At 26.3% G+C, this 22,218-nt stretch overlaps 1 protein-coding gene across 2 annotated transcripts in view; it reads right to left on the bottom strand.

Moving 5' to 3' along the window:
* Positions 1-22,218, bottom strand: part of LOC101240980 (anaphase-promoting complex subunit 1) — a 141,471-nt gene that overhangs the window by 62,395 nt on the left and 56,858 nt on the right. For both annotated transcript variants that reach the window (XM_065804581.1, XM_065804582.1), the window contains exons 17-26: positions 18,508-18,579; positions 17,166-17,263; positions 15,342-15,411; positions 9,418-9,488; positions 7,964-8,049; positions 7,107-7,180; positions 6,227-6,280; positions 6,069-6,148; positions 4,881-4,927; positions 1,427-1,620 (exon numbers count right to left, since the gene is read on the bottom strand). In XM_065804581.1, coding sequence (XP_065660653.1) covers positions 1,427-1,620; positions 4,881-4,927; positions 6,069-6,148; positions 6,227-6,280; positions 7,107-7,180; positions 7,964-8,049; positions 9,418-9,488; positions 15,342-15,411; positions 17,166-17,263; positions 18,508-18,579 — 846 coding nt within the window. The remainder of the gene's footprint in view (positions 1-1,426; positions 1,621-4,880; positions 4,928-6,068; positions 6,149-6,226; positions 6,281-7,106; positions 7,181-7,963; positions 8,050-9,417; positions 9,489-15,341; positions 15,412-17,165; positions 17,264-18,507; positions 18,580-22,218) is intronic.

Below are 22,218 nucleotides of genomic sequence, written 5' to 3'. Positions count from 1 at the left end.
AACAGAGATATCAAAAAAGATGAATTAAAAAACTATAATAATTAATAATTTAAAATTTGAAAATATCGAAAAACACTTATCTACTGAAAATGATATCATTACTAACAAGCAAACTTCATTTAATACAAAGTCAGCTTAAATGAAGTTCTCAGATATTTAAAGATGAGGATCATAAAACACGAATATTATTTGAGCATCTAAATTTAGTGGGAGATCATTCTGTTAAACTGTTTATTCTCCTGATATAATAACCTGGGCTTTTAAATATTTTGTTTAATTATCAATTTCCAAGTATTCAAACTTTAACTTGTATAACTTCAAAATTAAATTCTCAAGATGATTTAGCTTTTAAAATTATATATTTTAATATTCAACATGCTAAGCTTGTGCTACAGTCAAATAATAATGGGAAATGATGGCCATGACTGTCTTTTATGTCTTGAAGATTAAATCATAGGGATATTGATATTATTTACAATTTAGCAGATCTAGAAGATAGTATAAATATAGAAATTTTATATTCTATTGTCTATATCAATGGTCATGTTCAAAGGTGTTCGACTGTAGAAATTGGAGATGATACAACTACATATTATGAAAAATATGGAACCATGATGGTTAACAATTCTATGATGGTTAACTATTCCATGATGGTTAACTATTCCATGATGGTTAACAATTCTATGATGGTTAACTATTCCATGATGGTTAACTATTCTGTCTGACATTATATCTAAATGATTTTTATTTTGCTAGATATTTTTTGTCTTTATAAGATAAAAGAGTTTGCAGAACATTTTTGATTCGACAGTTCACATTTATTGCAGATTTGTACAGATTTTCTATTTCATAAAAACAATGCCAAACGTTTTTTCCAAAAATTACTTCACACACTCTCAAAAGAAATAAAAAAACTAAACTCAAAGAAATTTATGCAAACATTTTATTGTTTGTTTTTTTACATTACAATTTTTTTAAATTAAAAATTTCAATTGAAAATGTTTTTATTAAACTTTTAAAAAGTTATTAAAAAGTTGTTTATTAGCCTCAATAAAGTAATTTTACAATAATAAATTAAGAAATTTTTTAAAATTTAACCTAAACTAAAAATAATAATAGATAAAAAACAGTTAACTATTTGTATAATTAATCTTAGCAAAGCTACATAACTTTTACTAATCTGTCTTTTTTTTTAATTTAAATTAAAAGTTTTTTTTAAATCAATCAAAAAAATTCCTGCATGGTGTTGAGGTCTTCAATAAAAATAGGCTTTGAGCTGAACCTTAACACTACAACCCTATTTAATTAGATGATCATAGAAGTACAATTACATAGTACTAAACAACTACATAACCATGAAAGTATAAATTCAATAGATATCATTTTTATTTATTAGAAATAAAAAAGAGAAAATCAAAAAACTAACACTATTTAGTATCATTTTATCTTGACTGGTTTGACAATTTTCTTTTTTCAAAAAAACAATATCTTCACGATTTAAGTATGCAGCTGTATCACCTGACATCTCTGACTTATTTGTTTTTTTGTATTGATAAAACAACTCTTTAATTGGCAATTTATAAGCAATTGGAAGTGTTTCAATATCTTGAACAGTGAAACCTTATAAAAAACAATTTGAAGTAAGTTTAAACAAAAATAGAGTAAATAATTAAATGAAGAGCAAATTAATAAAGAATAAAGTCAACTATTCAATATACAAATTTAAATAAAACATAAAACATTAATCAAATGTTATATCTATCTATCTATCTATCTACACACACACACACACACACACACACACACACACACACACACACACACACACACACACACACACACACACACACACACACACACGCACGCACACACAGACTGCCTGAAATGACTGAACCACTTTTTTTCTAAAGGACCTTTTTTTTAAAGAAAAGTCAAGATATAGAGGACTTTTTTTAAAAATTGACGATTTTGTCCCTCCACTTTGAAACCTGTGTCGTCGGTCATGAGTCGTTGACTGGTTGAAAAAAAGTTAGCATTTCAAAATTAAAAAAAAAAAAAAAAAGGTTTTTAAAAATTTTAAATAATCAGGATGTAATTTTGAAAATGCATATACTAAAATTTCATAAAACCATTTAAATTTTTAAAAAGCATTTAAAATAGTTTTGTTCCTATATATGCTTCTATAGTTTACATTGTTGACAAAGCGAACTATAGAAGCATTACATGATGTCATTTTTATGACGTAAACTATTAATTAATAGTAACGATCTATTAATTTTTTTGCTTTACATATTTAGATTACTTTCATTTTACTGGTGTAAAAAAATCATTTTTTCATAAACGATTAAAATTCTTATTTTATTATTATTTTAATAAAAATATTTAATATATTAGTTTATTAATAATATTTAATAATTGCTGTATTTAACTAAGAACATTTTTTATTTAAACTGTACTTAGACACTTATTACTTATTATTAGACATTATTTTTTACTTAAACTGTACTTAGACACTTAGTTTTTTTTTTCTTTGAATCTTTTTATTTATTTTCAAATTACTTTCAATTCGCAATAAATGAATGAATGAACTATAGATAAATTTAAAATTACTAATTGTGCATTTACGCTTTTTTTTTTTTACAATAGGATTCTTGAAAAAAAAAAAATACAAATACATATTTAGTAAAAATCTAGTTCTGTGTAACATTGCAATTTTTATAGTAATTTTAAAATTTATATTTAAATTTAAAAATTTGTAATTTTTATAATGGTATTTTATAAAACGATTGTCTTCTTAGAATTAAGTACTCAGCTTAAATAGTATCTTAGTTAACAGTTTTAATAAGAGTTAATAACATTACTAATAACAAATTAACAATAGCAGTTTTTAAAATAATTTTAATGAGTAGAGAAATATAATGTGCAATCAACCAATTTCTTCTTCAACGTGGTTTACTTTAAAGATTAAAATTCTCATTTTATTATCATTCAAAATTATTGTTTGTAACTAAGAACATTTTCTCTTCCAACTGTACTTGGTTTATTTTTTTTATTTTTTTATTTAATGTTTCAATTCATTTTTCTCATAGCTTTTACTGCCATTTGCGAAGTTGTTGCAATAAATGAACTATTTTTAAATAAATTTAAAATTATTAATTGCGTGTTTGCACTTGCTGCTTGTATTGCCAAAAACTTTCTTTTATGTAATATGAGTAATTTTTATAGTAGCATTTCATAGTATTCAAATTTTTTAAATATTTTATAAAAATTGTTTTGATAATCAAAAAAGTCGTAAAGAACTATTACCAAGACAAAAATTTAAAGAGAAAAAAATAAAAATTTTGACAATCCAAACAAAGTAATTGATTGTCCGTTCTATGTGTTAGCTGATTGAATTGATGTTTGCCTTTTGAGCAACCCCTAAAAAAATATTTTTAGGGGTTGCTCAAAACCTATAAACATCAGACAGGTCCCTAATATTATCAGAATTCTTCAAAAGCATATCATGTTGAGTCTTAAAAGAAGCAAAAACTTCAATATTAATGATAATTTTACAAAAAAACATTGAAAAAATAAATAAATTTTTAAGACAGATGCCACCCTTAAGCAAAGTAGCAAATTTAATAAAAGGAAGCAAACCTCAGCCTTAACAAAATTTAGAAGGGTTACAAGAAAAGAAGAGGAACAAAATCACTCAAAAAATTAGACCAAAAATGACTGGAAAAAAAGTACTCTTATAAAGTAAGATGCACTTCATAGTACAGTACCAGTTATCAAATATCACTCATAAGAGCATAAATTAAAAACTTTCTGCAGTCCATATTGTCCAATCACACACATCTGAAAATGTTTTGGGCCTGTTTTTTGTAAATTAAACAGATACTTATTCCAGCAAAAAGTGAAAAATTATGAACTAACAGATCGATGTTTAACTTGAGATTTGCCAAATCTCAATTCTATTAGAAATTTACAGGCAATTAGCAACGTAAAAATTTACAATAATAAACAATAAACATATATATATATATATATATATATATATATATATATATATATATATATATATATATATATATATATATATATATATATATATATATATATATATATATATATATATATATTGTTTAATAATACTTTTTCAAATTAAAACTTTAAATGAAATGAGGTTAAAGGAATTTTAAATAGTAAAATGTAGAATGTAAAATTTATTTTTGAAAAAATGCAAAACAGTTTTGCAATACTTTTTAAAGAAGAATGTTTTTTCTTATTATTTGCTAATTTATTATGTACACACATTAGAAGTCCCTCTTTATTTTTGTTTTGTTTTAAGAAAGGGAGAAGTGTTTAAGAGACTTCTTTTCATTTATAGATTTAAAATATCTCTGTTCTTATCAATTAATATCATTTAAAGTTTTTATGACGTTTTATTTATAAACAAAAATGATGCTTATGAATATTTTATTGGTAATCGATAGACTAAAAATTGTTTATAAACTTTGTTAATATAATTCATTAAATACTTAAACAAAACAAAGCAAAACAAAAAAACTAAATTATTATAAAAAAGTAAAATTTATCAAACTATTATTATTAAAAAATTATAATAAAAAAAATATATTATTAAAAAATTATTATAAAAAATTATTACAAAAAATTAAAAAATTAACTAAATTGTGATAAGGCAAACAAAAGATTTAATCAAGGGTATTACATCAACAGTGTACAAACTTATTCTTTAAACTTATATATAAACTTTTATGTCTGTATTATAAATACAGACAGTTTTAGTTTCTAAAAGAAATTATATTTTATTTTGAAATGTAATTGTGGATCATCAATTTTTTTTTAAAATTCAATCAAAAAACCATTTAACTTACTTTCTTCCATCATTGTGTTTATAATGTTATCTACCAGACAGTATGTGCTAAAACACAAATGTAATTTTCTAAACATATTTTTAATTACTTCAATTGTGTAAAAAAAATTTTAATATATCAATTTATATACACAAACAGATTAACACAGTTAACAAAAAATATTTATTTTATAACTAATACTGTTTTACAAAAACAACTTAAAATTTCTTACTTTCTAAAGGCTTTAGTAAATGTGTATTTATGTAACCATAGAAAACAAGAAACATTGTTAAAGAGCAAGGAAACAGTCAACAGAAGACTTAAAAAGTTGTAGATTTAATGAGTTAGGAAAGCATGAAGATGGGAGAGAGTTCCTAAGGGAAAAAATGGGGGGAAAAACTAGACAAAAGTTTTTAGAGAATGGAGGGACAGATAAAGTAAAAAGAAGCAACATTGCTGAATGATGAGTCAAGGGAAAGTGAATCTTGGTTGATGGACTGTGACCACAATAATATTTGTAGAAAATTTAAAGAGATTAAGTTTAAGAGTGCAATCTTAAAAAGATAGGAGAGTGGCTCAAGCTTGGCAGATAGGGTATGTTCAATTACATTTACAATGCCTTTTTGTACCTTGTCTAGAAGAAAAAGAGCATCATTAGAAGAACCAGCTCAAATATGACAACAGTATTTTTACAGAGACAAATAAGAGATCAGAATTACCAAAATAGCAAGAACAATAAAGAGAAGCAATCTTTTGCATCTTTAATTCATAGGTCTGACCTTATTACCTATTCCAAGGATAAGAAAAAATTATTTACAAAGAACTTTTTTTTCTAATTCAATTCTTGAATCTAATGGTCATCTAACTCTTCCTTCCATTTCAGTTAAACAGGTTATCCCATTGTTAGACATCCAAATCACCCTGGCTTCCCTTGCTCAAGTCAAAAGACTATTAGAAAAAGTTAAAAACATGTTATTATACAGTTGTTGTCACCATAGCAATAACATTATGTAGTTACGTTCAATCATAAAATTCAAAAAATATTAAAAACAACTGATTTTATTATTTATTTATTACTTATATATTTTTATTTTTAATTTAATATTTTATGTTTAACATTTTTTACTATTTCAATTTTTGTTTTTTACTTTTAAAAAACATCAAAAAACTTTCAAGTAGAAATGTTTTTTAGATATAATAATACTGTACCTATCTAACTGCAACTGAGAAAACAATTTTTCGGTGTCAACAATCTCTTTCTCAACAAGTGTAAGTATTAATGAAAAAACCTTTAAAGTAAAACTTCAAATTAAAAGAGAACAAAAACACAATACTCTAAAAATTTACCTTAACTGAGAATTTTTTACCTTTATAATGACTAAAGTGTGGGATAGTTTTTCAGAGAGATGATAAATAAAACTCTAAAAAAGAATTGTTTTCATTTGTGCAAATCTTTTTTTAAACAAAAATATGTAAAAGATAAATAGATAAATAACTGCATTTATAAAAAACATTATTTAACATGACTTATTAGACATAATGCAAAATGTTTGAAATGTACACACAGTTGATTATGTTATTGACATTATAGTCAAAAACTACATAAAAAATGTCCAAGTGTTGAAAGAAAAAAAAAAGTGCAAGAAATCTTAATTTAAATTGTAAATAAACCAAATATAAACTGAAGATGAAGGTAAGTGATAAGGATCAAGTGGAAAACATCACAAAGTTAACTATTTAAGAGATTGAGAAAAACAGATGTTATGAGCTTCAGTGCCAGCAGAGTCAGTAATGTTTAAACCAATCCATTTAAATAGCCAATACAAATGTCAATAATTTATAAAAGATTTCAGTCACTGCTTAAGTCACCATAGACTTGAAAAGTTCTGAACTAGGAGAAATTAAGTCATTTAAGCAAAAAAATATGTTTATATATTATGATATATATATATGAAGAGTTGAATAAATTAAATAGTAATAAAATAATTATCAATAAATTAATTAGTAATAAAAAAGTAGATTAGAGCACTGCTCTGACCATTCCATACAAAAAAGTGGTCAAAACTGAAATCCTTTTTAATTTTAGTAATGTTTTAAAGTGTATACTGTAGTTGACTCGCGGTATAAACTTTATCAAATTGGTTTAAACTGAACTTATTTGTTAAATGTGTCCTCACACTTTGAGGTGACAAATAAAAAATACAATTAAACTTATGCATTTGTATATGAAAAAATTATTTTTTTTACCTTTGCTTCTTGAAAGGCTCCATAAATAGCAGTGAAAACACTTTCACATTCAGCTTTAAATACAAAATTGTGCCCTATAAAACAATAAACTTAAATAAAAACTTAACAAAATTAGAAAAAGAATGAATAAAATAAGGACATAAATTTTTGTATTTCATACTCATAAAATTTTACAATGTTACACTTGTTTTTTTTCGGTTTTTTTTAATTATTATTTTTTTAAATTTTTTTAATTCAATTCTTGAAACCTTGACCAGATGCCTTTCCTGGCTTTTGCCTATTCCGCAGAATAGGAATGAGTATTTTTATTGTGATAATACTATTAGAAAGACTCATACTTAAAGTTTACAAGCTCTATTACTCAGAACTAAATTATAACTATAATTAAATTAGGAGTTATTATTCGAATTTTCCTTCTCCTAAATAAGTTGCCTTCACCACAGCTAAAAAGCATCACCTGTCCCAAATCAAAACAAGAAATCAGAGGGTTAGTTTTTTTTTAAATTATTTTTTTATGTCGATTCACCTCCCCAAGACCGAGAAGGCCACTACAGTCAAGGAGGCTACTATAATTTTGGTTAAAACTCTCTCTCACTTTAATAACTCCAAAATACAAACCTTGACGAACAAGGCCACTGCCACAGTTGAGCACGGTAATACCAGGGACATGGTGGGAATCGAGCTCGGAACTTCTTGCTTATGAGGCAAGCCCTCTACCACTACCGTAGTTTACATATGAAGAGGTAATTTACATTGTTAAAATTACATGATTAAAGACAACTTGACCAAAGACATCTTTATTCAATAAAAACCATTCAAATAGTTTACTTAATAAACTTTTTCAGTTCAAACCATACCTTCAGTTAATGTGTAGAATGTATTTCTTCTCAGGACAGGAAAATCTTCTTCATATAACTTTAAGTAATTTTTCAAGGAAAACACACTGAAAACAGAATAAAAACACTGAAAAATAAAGAAGAAAAAAGAATAGGAATAAATAAAAAAAATAAGCTTAGTTGATATAAACAATCTGCCCACTAGCATAGCTACACAATGTGGCCACTGGCACAGCTACAGGTAGAATATAAAATAATAGAACCTGTGGACAATATAACAAAAGTTTAATAACTTTAATAAGTTTAAAACATAAAGTTTAATAACTTTTAAACCATAATACTATTTTAGGATTTAAAAAGTTTAAATAAAAAAAATTAAATGTAAAAAATTATTTTCCTGTTTATACTTTTTAAACTTTATGTTAAAAAAAACTATCTATTTAATACCTGGAGCTAAATTGCGCAGAACAAAATATAAAAAACAGCTAAAAAAAGTGACTTAATTCTTAAATGAGCAGTAGTAAAATATAATAACAGCAGTAGTTAGCACTAGTAATGATAACACTTAATGCAAGGATCAAAAGTTTACAAATAAAAAACTCATAAAAATTTGTTTTGTTCTAGCAACAAGTTTGTAAACACTTTGTGAATATTGTAAAAGATCTATAAAGAAGAAAAGAAACAGATCACACTTTATTTGCTACTTTGCGTAAAAAAGTAAATGCAAAAATACTATGCATAAAAAAAGTGTCTGGCAAACAAGATATTATTATTTTTTCTTTATAACTTAAAGATTGGAGCCTTTAAGTTATAAAGAGGACTAATAGAATATCCTGTTTGCCAGAGAAGCAAGAGTCAATGCACAATTTAAAGGACAGGTAATGCACTTTTAGAGAAACAAAAACAAATTCACAAATAAGGACAGGTATTATATTCTGCTTGTTAGAGATGCGAAGACCAATTCACAATAAAGAGGACCAATAGCATCCATTCTGCTTTCAAGAGAAGCAAGAAGCAAATTAGGTAGATATAAAACAAAATAAAAACAACACAGTAATCGAAAATGGCACAAAGTATTATTTAAAGAAAATTACTCTAACTTCTTATTTTCTTATTTTAACTCCTTGACAGTTTTAAGGTTTGGAAGCTTTAACCATTTGAAAAATGAAACTTTTGATGAAAGTTTTCTCTGAAAAAACATTTTTATTATAAATTGAAAAAGCTTTTGAAAAAAAAAATACTTGTTGGACTTTTTTTCCTAATGGATCTGAAAATTATAAGCTAGATTTTCAATTATAAAAAACAAACTATTGAATTAATGGATTTGAAGATTATAATGCTAAATTTTTATTTAAAAAAACAAACTATTGTATTGGAAATTTCATCAAAAATAATGCAACAATTTGTAAAAAAGTTACCATAAAAGTTATATAACACAGTCTTTATTTTAGTGACAACAAATACCTTAAAATTACCTTGCTAAAAAGTGCAATAACTTGGCAACCATTATTATATGTGGAATTTCTAAAATATTTAATTTCAGCTCCTAAAAAATAAAACACATTTTAATAACAATACTCATGCTTGTTGCTTTTTTTTTACTTTGTACCTTCTTATAGCGATACTTTGTAGCTTCTGATAGTGATACATCTTATGTAACTATACACCTTATTGCTTCTGATAGCAATACATCTTATGTAACTTTACACCTTATTGCTTCTGACAGCTATACATCTTATGTAACTATATTAAAATAATTTTTTTACAAAAAATTGTTCTACCCATGTTTACTCTAGTAATGTTACCAAAATAATACTATTTAACAATTTTTTTTTGTTTGTTCCTGGATACAATAACTATCACTTGGTTAACGTAGTTACAACAGTTAGTTGTATGGTTACTGTATGTACATAGTTAGTACATAGTTATCCATAGCCCTGTGTTGTGTTCTTATCTATGTTAATTATGTTGGTTCTTATTTAATAATCTAATTTAATAAATTATATTCTTATTAATCTTCCTGAAAATCTTATCTCTAAAGTAGAAACTTTTTGCTGATGACAAAACTATATTCTTCAGTCTTGACTAAAAGTCTTTACATTTTAATCACTTAAAACAGACTCTTTGATCTTTAATGTGATCTCTCTTCTGTGACAGTTTGGGACTCACAGTGGCTGGTGATTTTTAACCAAAAAAAAAAACTTTGTCAATTACTACTAATTGTGCAATGCTGTTGATATACTTATTTTTATGAATAGTAACACTGCAACTGAATCCACTACTTTATGAATGGCAACACTGTAACTGAATCCACTACTTTATGAACGGCAACACTGTAACTGAATCCATTACTTTATGTCAACTCAGATTAACTTAAGATGATTTTTATTTTTTAATCTAGATACAAAAAACACTACAAAAAAAAAAGTTTTTTTTTTAAAATCCTTTACTACTCAAAAATCGTTTATTTACCTAGTTTTTTTTTCTTAAACATTAACGCTTTGGAATTCTTTCCTCGTGTCTTCATGTATTGCTGTCTCAACTTCGTGTATTGCTGTCTCATACAACTTATACTTTTTAAGTCTTTTGTCACAACACAATCTTGCATGATTCATTATTTACTGAATTATTTACAGCTATAAAAATGCACTTTTTTTTTAATATAACTGTTTGACTCATACAGTTTACAGTTTTTTAATTTAATTTTTTTTACTTTTTCTTTAAATCTTTTTACTTATTTTCTCATAAGTTTTTGTTGCAAATCTAATAAATGAATGATTTATAGGTAAATTTAAAATTTTCTATAATAGGATTCTTAAAAATATGTTTAGTAAAATCGGTAAAAGAGACATCATGCTTAAACTTTTTAAAAGTACTAAGATTTTTCATTTTGAATATCACATGCTAAAAGTGAGTAAGATAAGAGGTAAAGAAATTTATGGTAATTGAACCACAGAAAGTTTTACATTTTTTGAGAAATGGCTGTCAGACATAAAAAATTAATATTAGGTAAATTTGAAAAACTTTGTATCCTAAAAAGTCAAAAATCCCCTAATATATCTTTTTAATCAAAACTGATTAAAAAGATAAGGTAGGTGATTTTTTTTTTTTTTTTGGGAGGGAGGGGGGGGGGGGGGGAGGGGGGGGGGAAATGAAAGTAGTGGTATGCAGGATGCTATTTTAGTAAAAAAAAAATTCTAAAAATTATTTTTCATCATTTTTTTATGACTACCACCTTTTCAATCAATTTTGGAAAGCTTTTAAGCAGTGGCATAACTAAAGGTTTACAGTGCCTGTAGCATCAAGGGGAAAGTGCAGTAAAAATGATCTCTTTTTAAACTTGACAGAAAAAAAAATTAAATAAAAAATAAAGCAGAAGTGTACATCACAAGGCCTTTTTTTTTAACAAATTCACTTTCAACAGGACTGCAAGCAACTGCAAAAAAGCAAAAAAGTTCAGAAAAAATACAGAAAAGAATTAATGAACAAGAAAGTGACAAAAAAAAAAAAAGAGATTTTAGTAACATGTATGTCCATCAATGACTTTTGTATGTTCTTAGATAACCTTTTTTGACAATATGCTAATAATTGTTGACAATATGCTAATGTGTTTGAGCTATTTGTTAAAAATGAATTTTTTAACGAAGAAAGTAGAATATATAAATTATGAAATAAAAAATTAATAAAATTTAAAAATCAACTATTTAACTAAATATTTCACATTTAAATTATATGGTTTAAACATAAAATTTCCTTCTTCTTCATCCTCCCACTTTATTCCAATAAATTATGCAATAACAACTTTTAGCTTTAAGTTTCTAACTTTTTCAAGAAAACTTTTTATAAGTTTTAAAATATAATTCAATACTTTTGAATTAAAAGTTTTTTATAACTTATATCCTATAACTATATAAACTTTTTTTTATTTTCAATATAAACAACTTTTAAAACTTAATTTAAAATTAATTAACAAATTTAATGGTTGTAGACGATTATTGCTAAAAATTTAAAACATTGTTTAAAACGAAATTTATTGAATAAAACCTTTAAAAAAGTCTTTCTTCGAATAAAAAATCCTCATAAAAATTTTTATTGAAACAAAATAATCCAAAAGTATAATTTTTTTGAGGTGCTGGTATAATAGAATATGGTATAGCAATTTGTTCACTCATTTTTCCAGTCTAAAAAAGTATAGAAAATTTTTTAAAAGAAAATACAAAATTAAGCACTATATCTATACATTTTTAGTATAAAAATATTAAAAAACTCAATTTGCTTTTCAAATTAAATTTCAGTTATTTAAAAAAAACAAAAAAAAACTAAAATCACAAAGAAAATATAAAAGTTTGTACCTAAAACCTATTCTACTTATACAGGAGTTTATTAAATAATACTTACTATAAAAAACTGAAAATAAAAATATTTATTTGAAATTGCTTTAACTATTTTTTCAAATTTGTTATTAAATATAATTCTTTTTTAAGCAACCACTATTTAAGTTGGGAGTTAACAAAAGGTACAAAAGAGAATTAAAGAAAATAGAATAGAATAATTAAAATAGGTAGCGGGTCACTAAAGCAAAAAAAGATGTTAAAATATGAATTTTTCTTTAATTCTTTTTTTTTTTTTTAAATTAAACAACCTGGTTTTTATCTTTTTTAATTAAACAACCTGGTTTATACGCAAAGTAAGTTTTTGTAAATAGTAAAAAAATATTTATACAATTTTTAAGTAACAAAAAACTTAAAATAAAAACAAAAGTCATCGAGGAAAACAAATAAGTTACAACATTATATATTTTGTACAAATACTTCTGAACTGTAAATAACATATCTACAACTTTTTTTCTCAAGATTAATTTATTTTACTACAATATCAAGTTGAGGGATGAATTTGGCAACAGGAAAAAAAGTTGCTTTGTTCATAAGTTTTTCAATGTCTCCTGCAAACCTACTGTCGAATAAAGCTTTTCCATCTCAACTAACTTACGCAATTTTTTAACTTCAATTTTTAATTCTTATTTTTTTAATTCTTTATGTATGTATGTTAATATATTTTATATTATATATTTTATATTCCACCATTGGAACTCCATCTTCTTTGAATTAATAACCATCTTTTAAAAATCATTTAGACTTGTGCTACGAGGCCAAAAAATGGCCAGCTGAGTTGCACATTCAACTCCAACCATTAAATGACAGACATTTCAAAGGCAATGACTTCCCATAAGCTTTGACATTCCCAAATGACTGGCTGAAAAAGCTATGCATCTATGAAGACTTAGGTTTACTGAGCTGCTTTCAAAAAAAATGAGGTAGTGGTAGAGCATTCGTTTCATTAGCAAGAAGTTCTGATTTCTACCATGTCCTTGGTAGTACTAGGCTCAACTAGTTTCTCGGTGCAGCAACCTAGTTCATCAAGATTGTGTTTTGAAGTTATAGAGTTGAGAGAGGGCTGTAACAACAATTAAAGCCTCTTTGATTGTAGTGATTTCTTGGCCTTATGAAGATGAATTAGCATAAAATAAAAAAAATTTAAAAAATTAAAAATTTAAGAGATCTTAATTTTTGCTGTCATACCAAAAGTCCATGTTTTCTGATGAATTTTTGTCTTGAAGCATAAATCTTCATTCAGGATCTTTAATGAACAACAAACAAAACATTGCACTCAAAACTTAATTTTTCCAATTTTTTTTTTCCTTATTCTGGATTATCAGAGCACTGCTCTGATCATTCCATACAAAAAAGTGGTCAAAAAAGAAGTCCTTTTTAAAATTTTAGTAATGTTTTAAAGTGTATACTGCAGGGTTGATAGGTTTAAACAAATGGTTTAAACCAATCGAAAGAATATCAAATTAAACTAAACTAGTTTTTGTTGAAAATATTAAAACCAATTGGAGTTGCTCTAGATAAGTTGCAAAGAGATCAAACAAAAATAAGTGACACTGTTGAAATTTTTAAAAAGCTGACAAACATGTTATCATTTTTATCAACTAAAAAAAAATATTGGAAACTAGATATCTTCAGACTGTCAGTGATGCTCATTTCTTTGGAAACACACTAGATCCAAGATATTTTGTATCTAATTTTTCTGAAAATGAAAATGAAGTTGCAATGACTTTGCAGATAAAGAATTTAAAAACTTGTTACCAATAATATTCAAGTTGAAAGCCAAATCTGCTCCATTCAATTAAAACTATTAGTATAGTTAATCTGTTTAAAAAAATGTATAACCAATGGTGAATGGTGGAGATCTCTAAAATCATTGGGCTGCAATATCACCATAGATATTGAAGGTTTGTTAAACACTTCTAGTGCTGGAATTGAAAGAATTTTTTCAAATTTTGGGCTTGTTCATTCCAAGCTAAGAAACAAGATGGGAGAAGAAAAAGCAGCAAAGCTTGTTTTTATATACAGAACATTAAATAATAATGTATTGGTTGATGAATAGTTTCATCAAACTACTGCTGCTATTATTGAACGCCATTCTTTTTACTGCTAATAACAGCTTATTAATTGAACCTTTTGATGGAATTACAAATTCATTTTGTTAAATCAAATGCAGTAGTAGTTTAGTGGTAGAGTGCTTGCTTCATAAGCCAGAAGTTCCGAGTTTGATTCCCACCACATCCAGTAGTACTGCCTCAACTTGTTTCTCTGCACAGCGGCCTTGTTTGTCATGGTTTGTGTTTTGGAGTTTTAGAGTTAGGAGAGGGTTTAAACCACAATTAAAATAGCCTCCTCAACTGTAGTGGCCTTCTCAGCTTTGAGGAGGTGAATTAACAAAAAAACAAACAAAACAAAAAAAACAGAATCATTTGCAATTCTTTGTCTAGTTTGATCACTTGCTTTAGAAAAATAGCAGTTCATCCTTTTTTATTACTAGTTACAGCTTGAATACATTTTTCCATATTGAGTGTCGAGTCATCAAGCCAATCTTTTTCATGAAGAAATGAAATCAAAGAAATGTGCCCAAAACTCAAAACTGGTACATTGAAATGTGTTGAAGAGTTTGTTGAACCTAATGTGCATCACAGAAATGTTTGATTAAAACAGCATAAAGAATTTACAAATAACTGCACATAAAGCCATTGTTTTATGCTTTGTAAGATATTGATTTTTATATCTTTTACATATTTATATATTTATCACCTAACTATATATGTGTGTATATTTATAATACAATTATATATAATAAATTGCATTTACATTATTAAAACTTGGGTAAAATTGCAAAAAAATAAACGTGAAACATAAAAAAAGTCGCAGAAATTAAAAAACCATGCCACACTACTGCTTCTTAGAATGATATTCACTCTAACCCCAAGAGCTCTGAAAATAGCTGTTTTAAAAAACATTTTAAAACAAAATAAATAATTTTTTTCTATTTTAATATATACCTCATAAAGCTGATGCCAACAAATAAAAATAGAAGGTATGTGCTTATACAAAGGTGAAAGTTTTTGCATCCTAAAAAAAACAACTATAAGATAAGAAGAAAAAAAAAAAAAGACAAACTTATTTCCAAATGAATTGATATAAAATATTTATAACTTGTATTTCAAAATATAATAATTTAAAATATATTTGTATACTTAAAAAAACAAAGTAAGACATTATAATTATTCAAATAATTAATGTTTTAAGGTACTGCTTATAGGAAGAAACTTCTTTTAATTACTCCAGGTAGTACCAGGTAGTACTAGTTTACACAATACCCTACTGCTGGGATCATATAACCTAGCACTACCTGCTCCATGTCCTGCTGTGTTGTAGGGTTTGCTTTTTTAGGCAAAACCTAAAATAATGGAGAATACTCAGATCTCTAACTATCATTTAATCAGTCATCTCTCTATTATAAGCAAGGTCTTTGAGTCTTTGATCAACAAATTTCTAACATCTCATCTTGAGTCTAATAATTCTCTAACAACCAATAGGAATTTTGTTCGTTTTGTAGTACAGTTGACTTGCTAACTGTTGTAACAGAAAGCTTCTTTTGTGCATGGAAGTGACAAAGCAGAGACTAATGCTCTTGATATCAAAAGCTTTAAATAAAGTTTGGCATGCTGGTCTTATCCATAAGCTCGCTTCATATGTTGTGTATATATAATATGTATTCATAAGCTTACTTTATCTGGGAATGTTTTTGAGATCATTAAATCATTTCTTTCTAATTGCAGTATTAAAGTCATCCTTGAATCTTCATCCTTGGTTTTCGATCTTTTTCTACAGCTGAGTTACTTACTGCTGTGACTGAAAGATTTTATAATGCTAAAAAAAGATATCATTGTGAGGTATGGGTTATTGCTCTATGGATATGGATATTGCTCTATGGATATGGATATTGCTCTATGGATAGCATATGGAAAGCTTTTAATAAAGTTTTGAATGCCAATCTTTTGCTTTAATTAAGTCAACCTCGAAGGCCAATACTCTTCTTTATTTTTTAGTAACTACTGGGGTACCTCAAGGTTTTATCATTAGTCTTGTTTTATTTCCCATCTACATTTATGCTATCCCTGACAATTGTACATCTAAAGCAGCTCTTCTTGCTGATGACTCAACTTATAATTCTACCTTGCAGTGGCTTGTGAATTTTAACTTCAACAAAACTCAGTTATTTACTGCAAACAGCTGTTGAAATACTGTCAACATTCCTATATTATTGAATGGCAAACCTCTTACTGTGTCTTCCATTAACCAAAACTTATTCTCGCTTCATTCACTCATCAACCCAAGTTTATTCTTGTCATTCATCTAAGTTGCATCCTTTTACTATATCTGCCTCTGCATGCTCTAAAATCTTTTATTTGCCTATTTTCTTTCCCCGCATATCAATCATTTGGAGCTATCTTCACGCTTTCTTAACTCATACAACCTACAACTTTTTAAGTCTTCCATTAAATGTTCTTTTGCTCTTTAACTATATTCTTATACTATCTACAACAACAATTACACAACATCAAAAAAATATATATATTTTACAACAACAACAGCAACAACAACTTACAACATTAATATAACATTTCAAAACAACATTAGCAACAACAACTTACAAAATTAATAGGAACAACACTTTACAACAGCAATTACAACAACATAATAATATTTATAATGATATTTAATTAATTAATAATAATGAGCCCCTTATTTAGAAATTGTTTTACATTTAATGTTTATTTACAACAATTTTTAAATTTATGGTAAAGAACATAAAAACCTACGTTATCTCTGTATTGCTTTGACTGTCACCTTTAAGCTCTGTCACATTATATAGTTTATTCAAAGAACTGTCTTTACTTTCTAGAACATATTCCCAATCCTATAACAAAAATCTTAAATGCATTAAGGTATAACATTAATTTATTGTTTTTATTTATTGTAAATGTATTTAAATAACTTAAGTGCATTGGATTTTAGTATGATTAAATGTATTTAAATATGTTGTATATTTATTTATGTAAGTACCATAACATTATTAATAATATGCAGACAATATATCTTTATAAGTTAAGAGATATAAAGATCAAATGAAAAAAGAAAGGGTGGGGGCAACAATATATACAAAAACTGGCAAGTTATGATATGTGTAGGCAGTATTTACATATGAAGTAAATCTACTATTATAGGTATTTAGTTAAGCATTTAACACTCATTTAAAGAGACAACTTTTTTACTTATATGAAAAAAGATTTTACATTCAAATTTTTATTTTCTTCAAAATTAATTACTGGGGCAAGGGTCTTAATATGTTGCAGATGGTCTGGGAAAAAATTTATTAAAAACTTAATAGAAATCTAATAAAGAAAATTTTTTTACCTCTGTACCTGTTTTTTTTATAGAAGTTTACAATTTTACAATGAGAAGTTATAAAGTATTGAACATTAGTTGTTAACTCAAAACAAAGATTTTTATTTTCTACTAAAAGTTATTGAATTAAAATGATTATATAAAGAATAAGTATAGAAAGGGTCAGTGTGGGATAAACTTACCATGACCCATATTATGCGGGTCATGATAAGTTCATTATCCCACATGTTTTTAAATCTAATTCCAATTGCTTTTAAAACTTTTTAAACCAATTTCAAGCAGGTATTATAAATATTATTTATAAATATTATTTAGTACCCGCTTTAGTTACTATTACCCGAAGCATTGATATATAGCGGTTTCTGCAATGACTACCGAAGCATTTAAAAAATTTTTAAAGCTAATTATGTTATAAATTATTTTTTTATTCATAACATTAAAAGGTTGACAATATGTAAAGTTATTCTACCCAATACTAGAAAATATTGAGGTAAGAAATAAGTATAGAAATGGTTGGTGTAGAATAGATTTACCAAGACCTGTATTTTATGGGTCCGGACAGCTAGTATTTAGAGTTCATAGTTTTTATAATAAAAAAAGTTCAGAACTAAAATATTTTCAGATTTTATTTCAAAACTATGTTAAAAACGACTGTTTTTGACAGCTTAATAACTAAAACTTTGATTTCAGTTTTATATATGCATACATGAGTGCATACATACATACATACAAAAACTAACTAAAAAATTCTTTTACCTCAAAACCAATATAAGAATCACTTTTTTTTGCTTTTTTTGCTTGAGGAGGTGCAGGACTTGAAATATTTTCCTGATATATAAAAATATTAACACACTAAACACAATGCACTAAATAAAAATAAACAATTTTTTTCAACACTAATTCATTAACTTTGATAAATAATAATACAAAACAATATAATACTCTAATAAAACAATATTATAATCAAATTATCACAATATTGTTTAAGTATATTAATACTACAATAAAAGTATTTTTAAAATAATTAACTTATAGTAAAATCTTGAAAAAAAAAATTTGTAACAATAATGCATTTTTTTAACTTGTTTATATTTTTTTTTAAATCTGCTTATTAAAGTATTTTCATCTGTGCTCTTTGAATAATATAATAAATTGACTGACTGGAATATTGATCCAAAAAACATTTTTCTTGGTCATTGCAAATGCTTTTATCACAAAACTAACAGCAATTACATAATCTAATATAATTTTCTAACAAACTGGTTGCAAACATATTTTGCCAAACAAGTTTGCCAGATGCGATAGCATTATTTGAACTTTAACACCCTTATTTAAATTGTATAAATTTAAATAAGGAAATGTTTTTCTATCAAAATTTATATATTTAAATTGTATAAATTTAAATATATAAATTTTGATAAAAAATCACTTGACAAATTTTTTCATTTTATTGTGTTTCATCAATAAAGACTCATCAGAAATACTTTTTTAATCAGGCTTATCTCTTGGTCTTCCAGGTCCCTAAGCAATATAAAGGTTGTGGCCTCTCTAACCTTTACTCCCCCCCCCCCTATCATCTGTCCCCCATAAAAATCAGTACTTCAGCACAATTTTTTATATGGGTTATTTTATAAATTTTATAAATATTGATTAATAATAATAACGTAATAAGTTTATCCAGGGAATAAGCAAAGAACAATCAGATCTTTGTACTTTGCATTCAATTACAATAATTCGGTAGGGTTAAATGAAACAGATATTTCTAAATATTCTATAATTTTTCCAATATTATATTGCAATCTAGTGTTGATTCCAGAAATATTAGAGACATCATCATACACTGCCCACAGCAATCATTAACAACAATGCCATGTACCTCAAATGTCTTTTTAACAAGGTTAAGCGTATCAGCTGCTTAATGACCTCTCATTTTAATAAATGATAAAAAAAGTTTAACTTTTTATCCATCAGACATTAAATACAGAGCAAAAAAAGTTGATCTACATACATGATGTGGTTTAATTAACAATGATTGAATATTATTCAACAGTTTTAAATTCAATAACTGTAAGAATGAAATTAGCAAATACAAAAAAATTTTATTTTTTATTTTTCAAGTGGTTCTTTTAAACCAATTTCAAAGGATATCAAATAAAAATATAAAAGCAATATATAACTACTGATTGTTTGTAAAAGTGTTTCACCATGTAGCTGGCTAAACTCTGGGCAAACATTAACTGGTAGATAAGAATCGGTACCTTGGTTTACATGAATGTTTACATGCTTATCTAGAAATGGGTTGTATTCAGCTAGTAACTCTAAAGAGTTAAGAAAATTTATATTTTGACATAATCCAATGTTCTGATCCACAAAATGCTAATCCTCTGATGTCATGCCTAGAAAGAAATGTCATACTTAGAAAGAAAAAAAAACTATTTAGATTTTTGTTTATAGACCTAGATTAATATATATACTAATAGACCAAAGCCTATTGATCTATTAGTATAACGGGTTATACCGTCAAGTGGGGTTACTTCAATTCCCAGGGTAACATAGATAATTTTTTTGGAATTACTTTTTTAGTATATTATCTTTAAAATATCTTTATAATATTATTTTATTATCTTTTCTATTTTCAGTGTCTTTGGTTTAAAATAAACAAATACTAATCAAAAGTTTACTAAGATTTCATACAATCGATTTGAAAGGTAAAAAATATATTATAGTTGATAAAAATGAAAAAAGTTTATAAAAAAGTGTATGAAAGTGTAAAAAACGTTTTCTAAACAATAATAAATATATACCTATAGGTACATACCTACCTATCCGTAATATGTGGACCTACAAGAGGAAGGACATTCACATTCAGAAACTCAGTTGTCAGCAGCCCTTCAATGTTACCGGAAGGGTACTATGAGTTTGTTGAAAGCATTTAAAACGTTTAAAATTCCATATGGGACATTGCACAACAGAATGAAAGGTAAACATGGAAAACAAGTCGGACATCCAGTTGTACTCTCTTTTGATTGTGAGAATAACCTTTTAAAGACGATAAACATTCTTTGTGATTGGTAAATGCTTGTTGATAGATTAACATGGATCACCTCTAGGGGTTTGTGGACAAACTGTGAATGCTTACTTTGATGAACTAGAAAAGGCATTAGAAGACATTGAACCCTGTAACATTTATAACTATGATGAGACTAATCTTTTGGATAACCCTGGTGCAAAATCAATCATATGCTGACGAGGACTAAAAAAGAGTCAAGCGTAAAATGCAGCACTCAAAGAGTTGTGTAAGCATCATATATTGTGGAGATACTATTGGAGCATTCCTACCACCTATAGTGGTATATAAGTCTCAAAATTTATCAAGAATGGACCAGAGGTGGTTTAAAAAGAACTTGCTATGACAACACGATGTCAGGTTGATTCGACTCGATAACCTTCGAATGCTGGTTCCTAGAATTATTTCTTTCTCATGTTAGTTAATAATTTTTGACAGTATCAGGAATACTAGGTCTATAAATCTTTTTTAAAAGCCTAAAAAAAAATAAGTGAAACCCTGTGGTGGGATTAACTTGATATTTGATTGAAACAACATATACTATCAATGTATCCCCAACATGCGGGGTTACATTGATAACTGTTTGGGCTTTTAAAAAAATATAAGACAGGTTTTGATATTTCTAAAAAGTATTTTTTCCTGTTAAGGAGATCATTTGGTATATTCAAACTAAAAATGGCAGCAATATATTAAAATTTTATCAGAATTTTTTTTTTTAAATCAAAAAAACCTACCAAAGTAACTGGTAACTAAAAAACGGCAATGACTTTGAAGAAAAAGTTATGCAGCATACTGTATATTAATGAATATTGCAATCTTACCTAGTTTGTAGTATTTTCAATTCTCTGCAAAGCTTGTTTTATTTTAAATTAAAATAATTTAAAGATACAAAAAAAAAAAAAGAAAAGAAAAAAAGAAAAAGCCCATTGAGAACATTTGTACAGCCTTTTTTTAAAAAATCTATCTATGATCATTTTCTTGCTGAAAAAATTCCTATTAACACCATCTATACCGTTATTTGACGCGCTGAAAATATTTATGGGCACCAGAGAGTCCCAGGATATGATAGAATTGCTAAAATAATCACAAAAAGGAAAATCAAAAAACTTAAACAATGTTTGACCACAAAGCCAGCATTTCGCAAACACAAGCAGCTCGGAAATTTAAGTGCGCCCAAGTATATATCAGCAAAATATTCAAAACCTTGTCCTTAATCAGGCTAAAGAAGAAGATTCCATTAAGAACTTGTGACCATATAGAGACAGTTCAAATGCTGTGTGATTGGCTGTATCAAATTTCTGCCAAAGAATTGTCAATCCTTGACGCACTTCAAACTTAACCACTCTTCGAATAATGGAAATGATGTTTATTATTCAAGTGATGTTTCTCAAACGCCAACA

This window comes from Hydra vulgaris, chromosome 09, assembly GCF_038396675.1.
Source record: "Hydra vulgaris chromosome 09, alternate assembly HydraT2T_AEP".
In the NCBI taxonomy this organism is placed as follows: Eukaryota; Metazoa; Cnidaria; class Hydrozoa; order Anthoathecata; family Hydridae; genus Hydra; species Hydra vulgaris.
The sequence above is the reverse complement of the archived record's forward strand: the minus strand, read 5'-3'. Positions and strand labels throughout refer to the sequence as shown.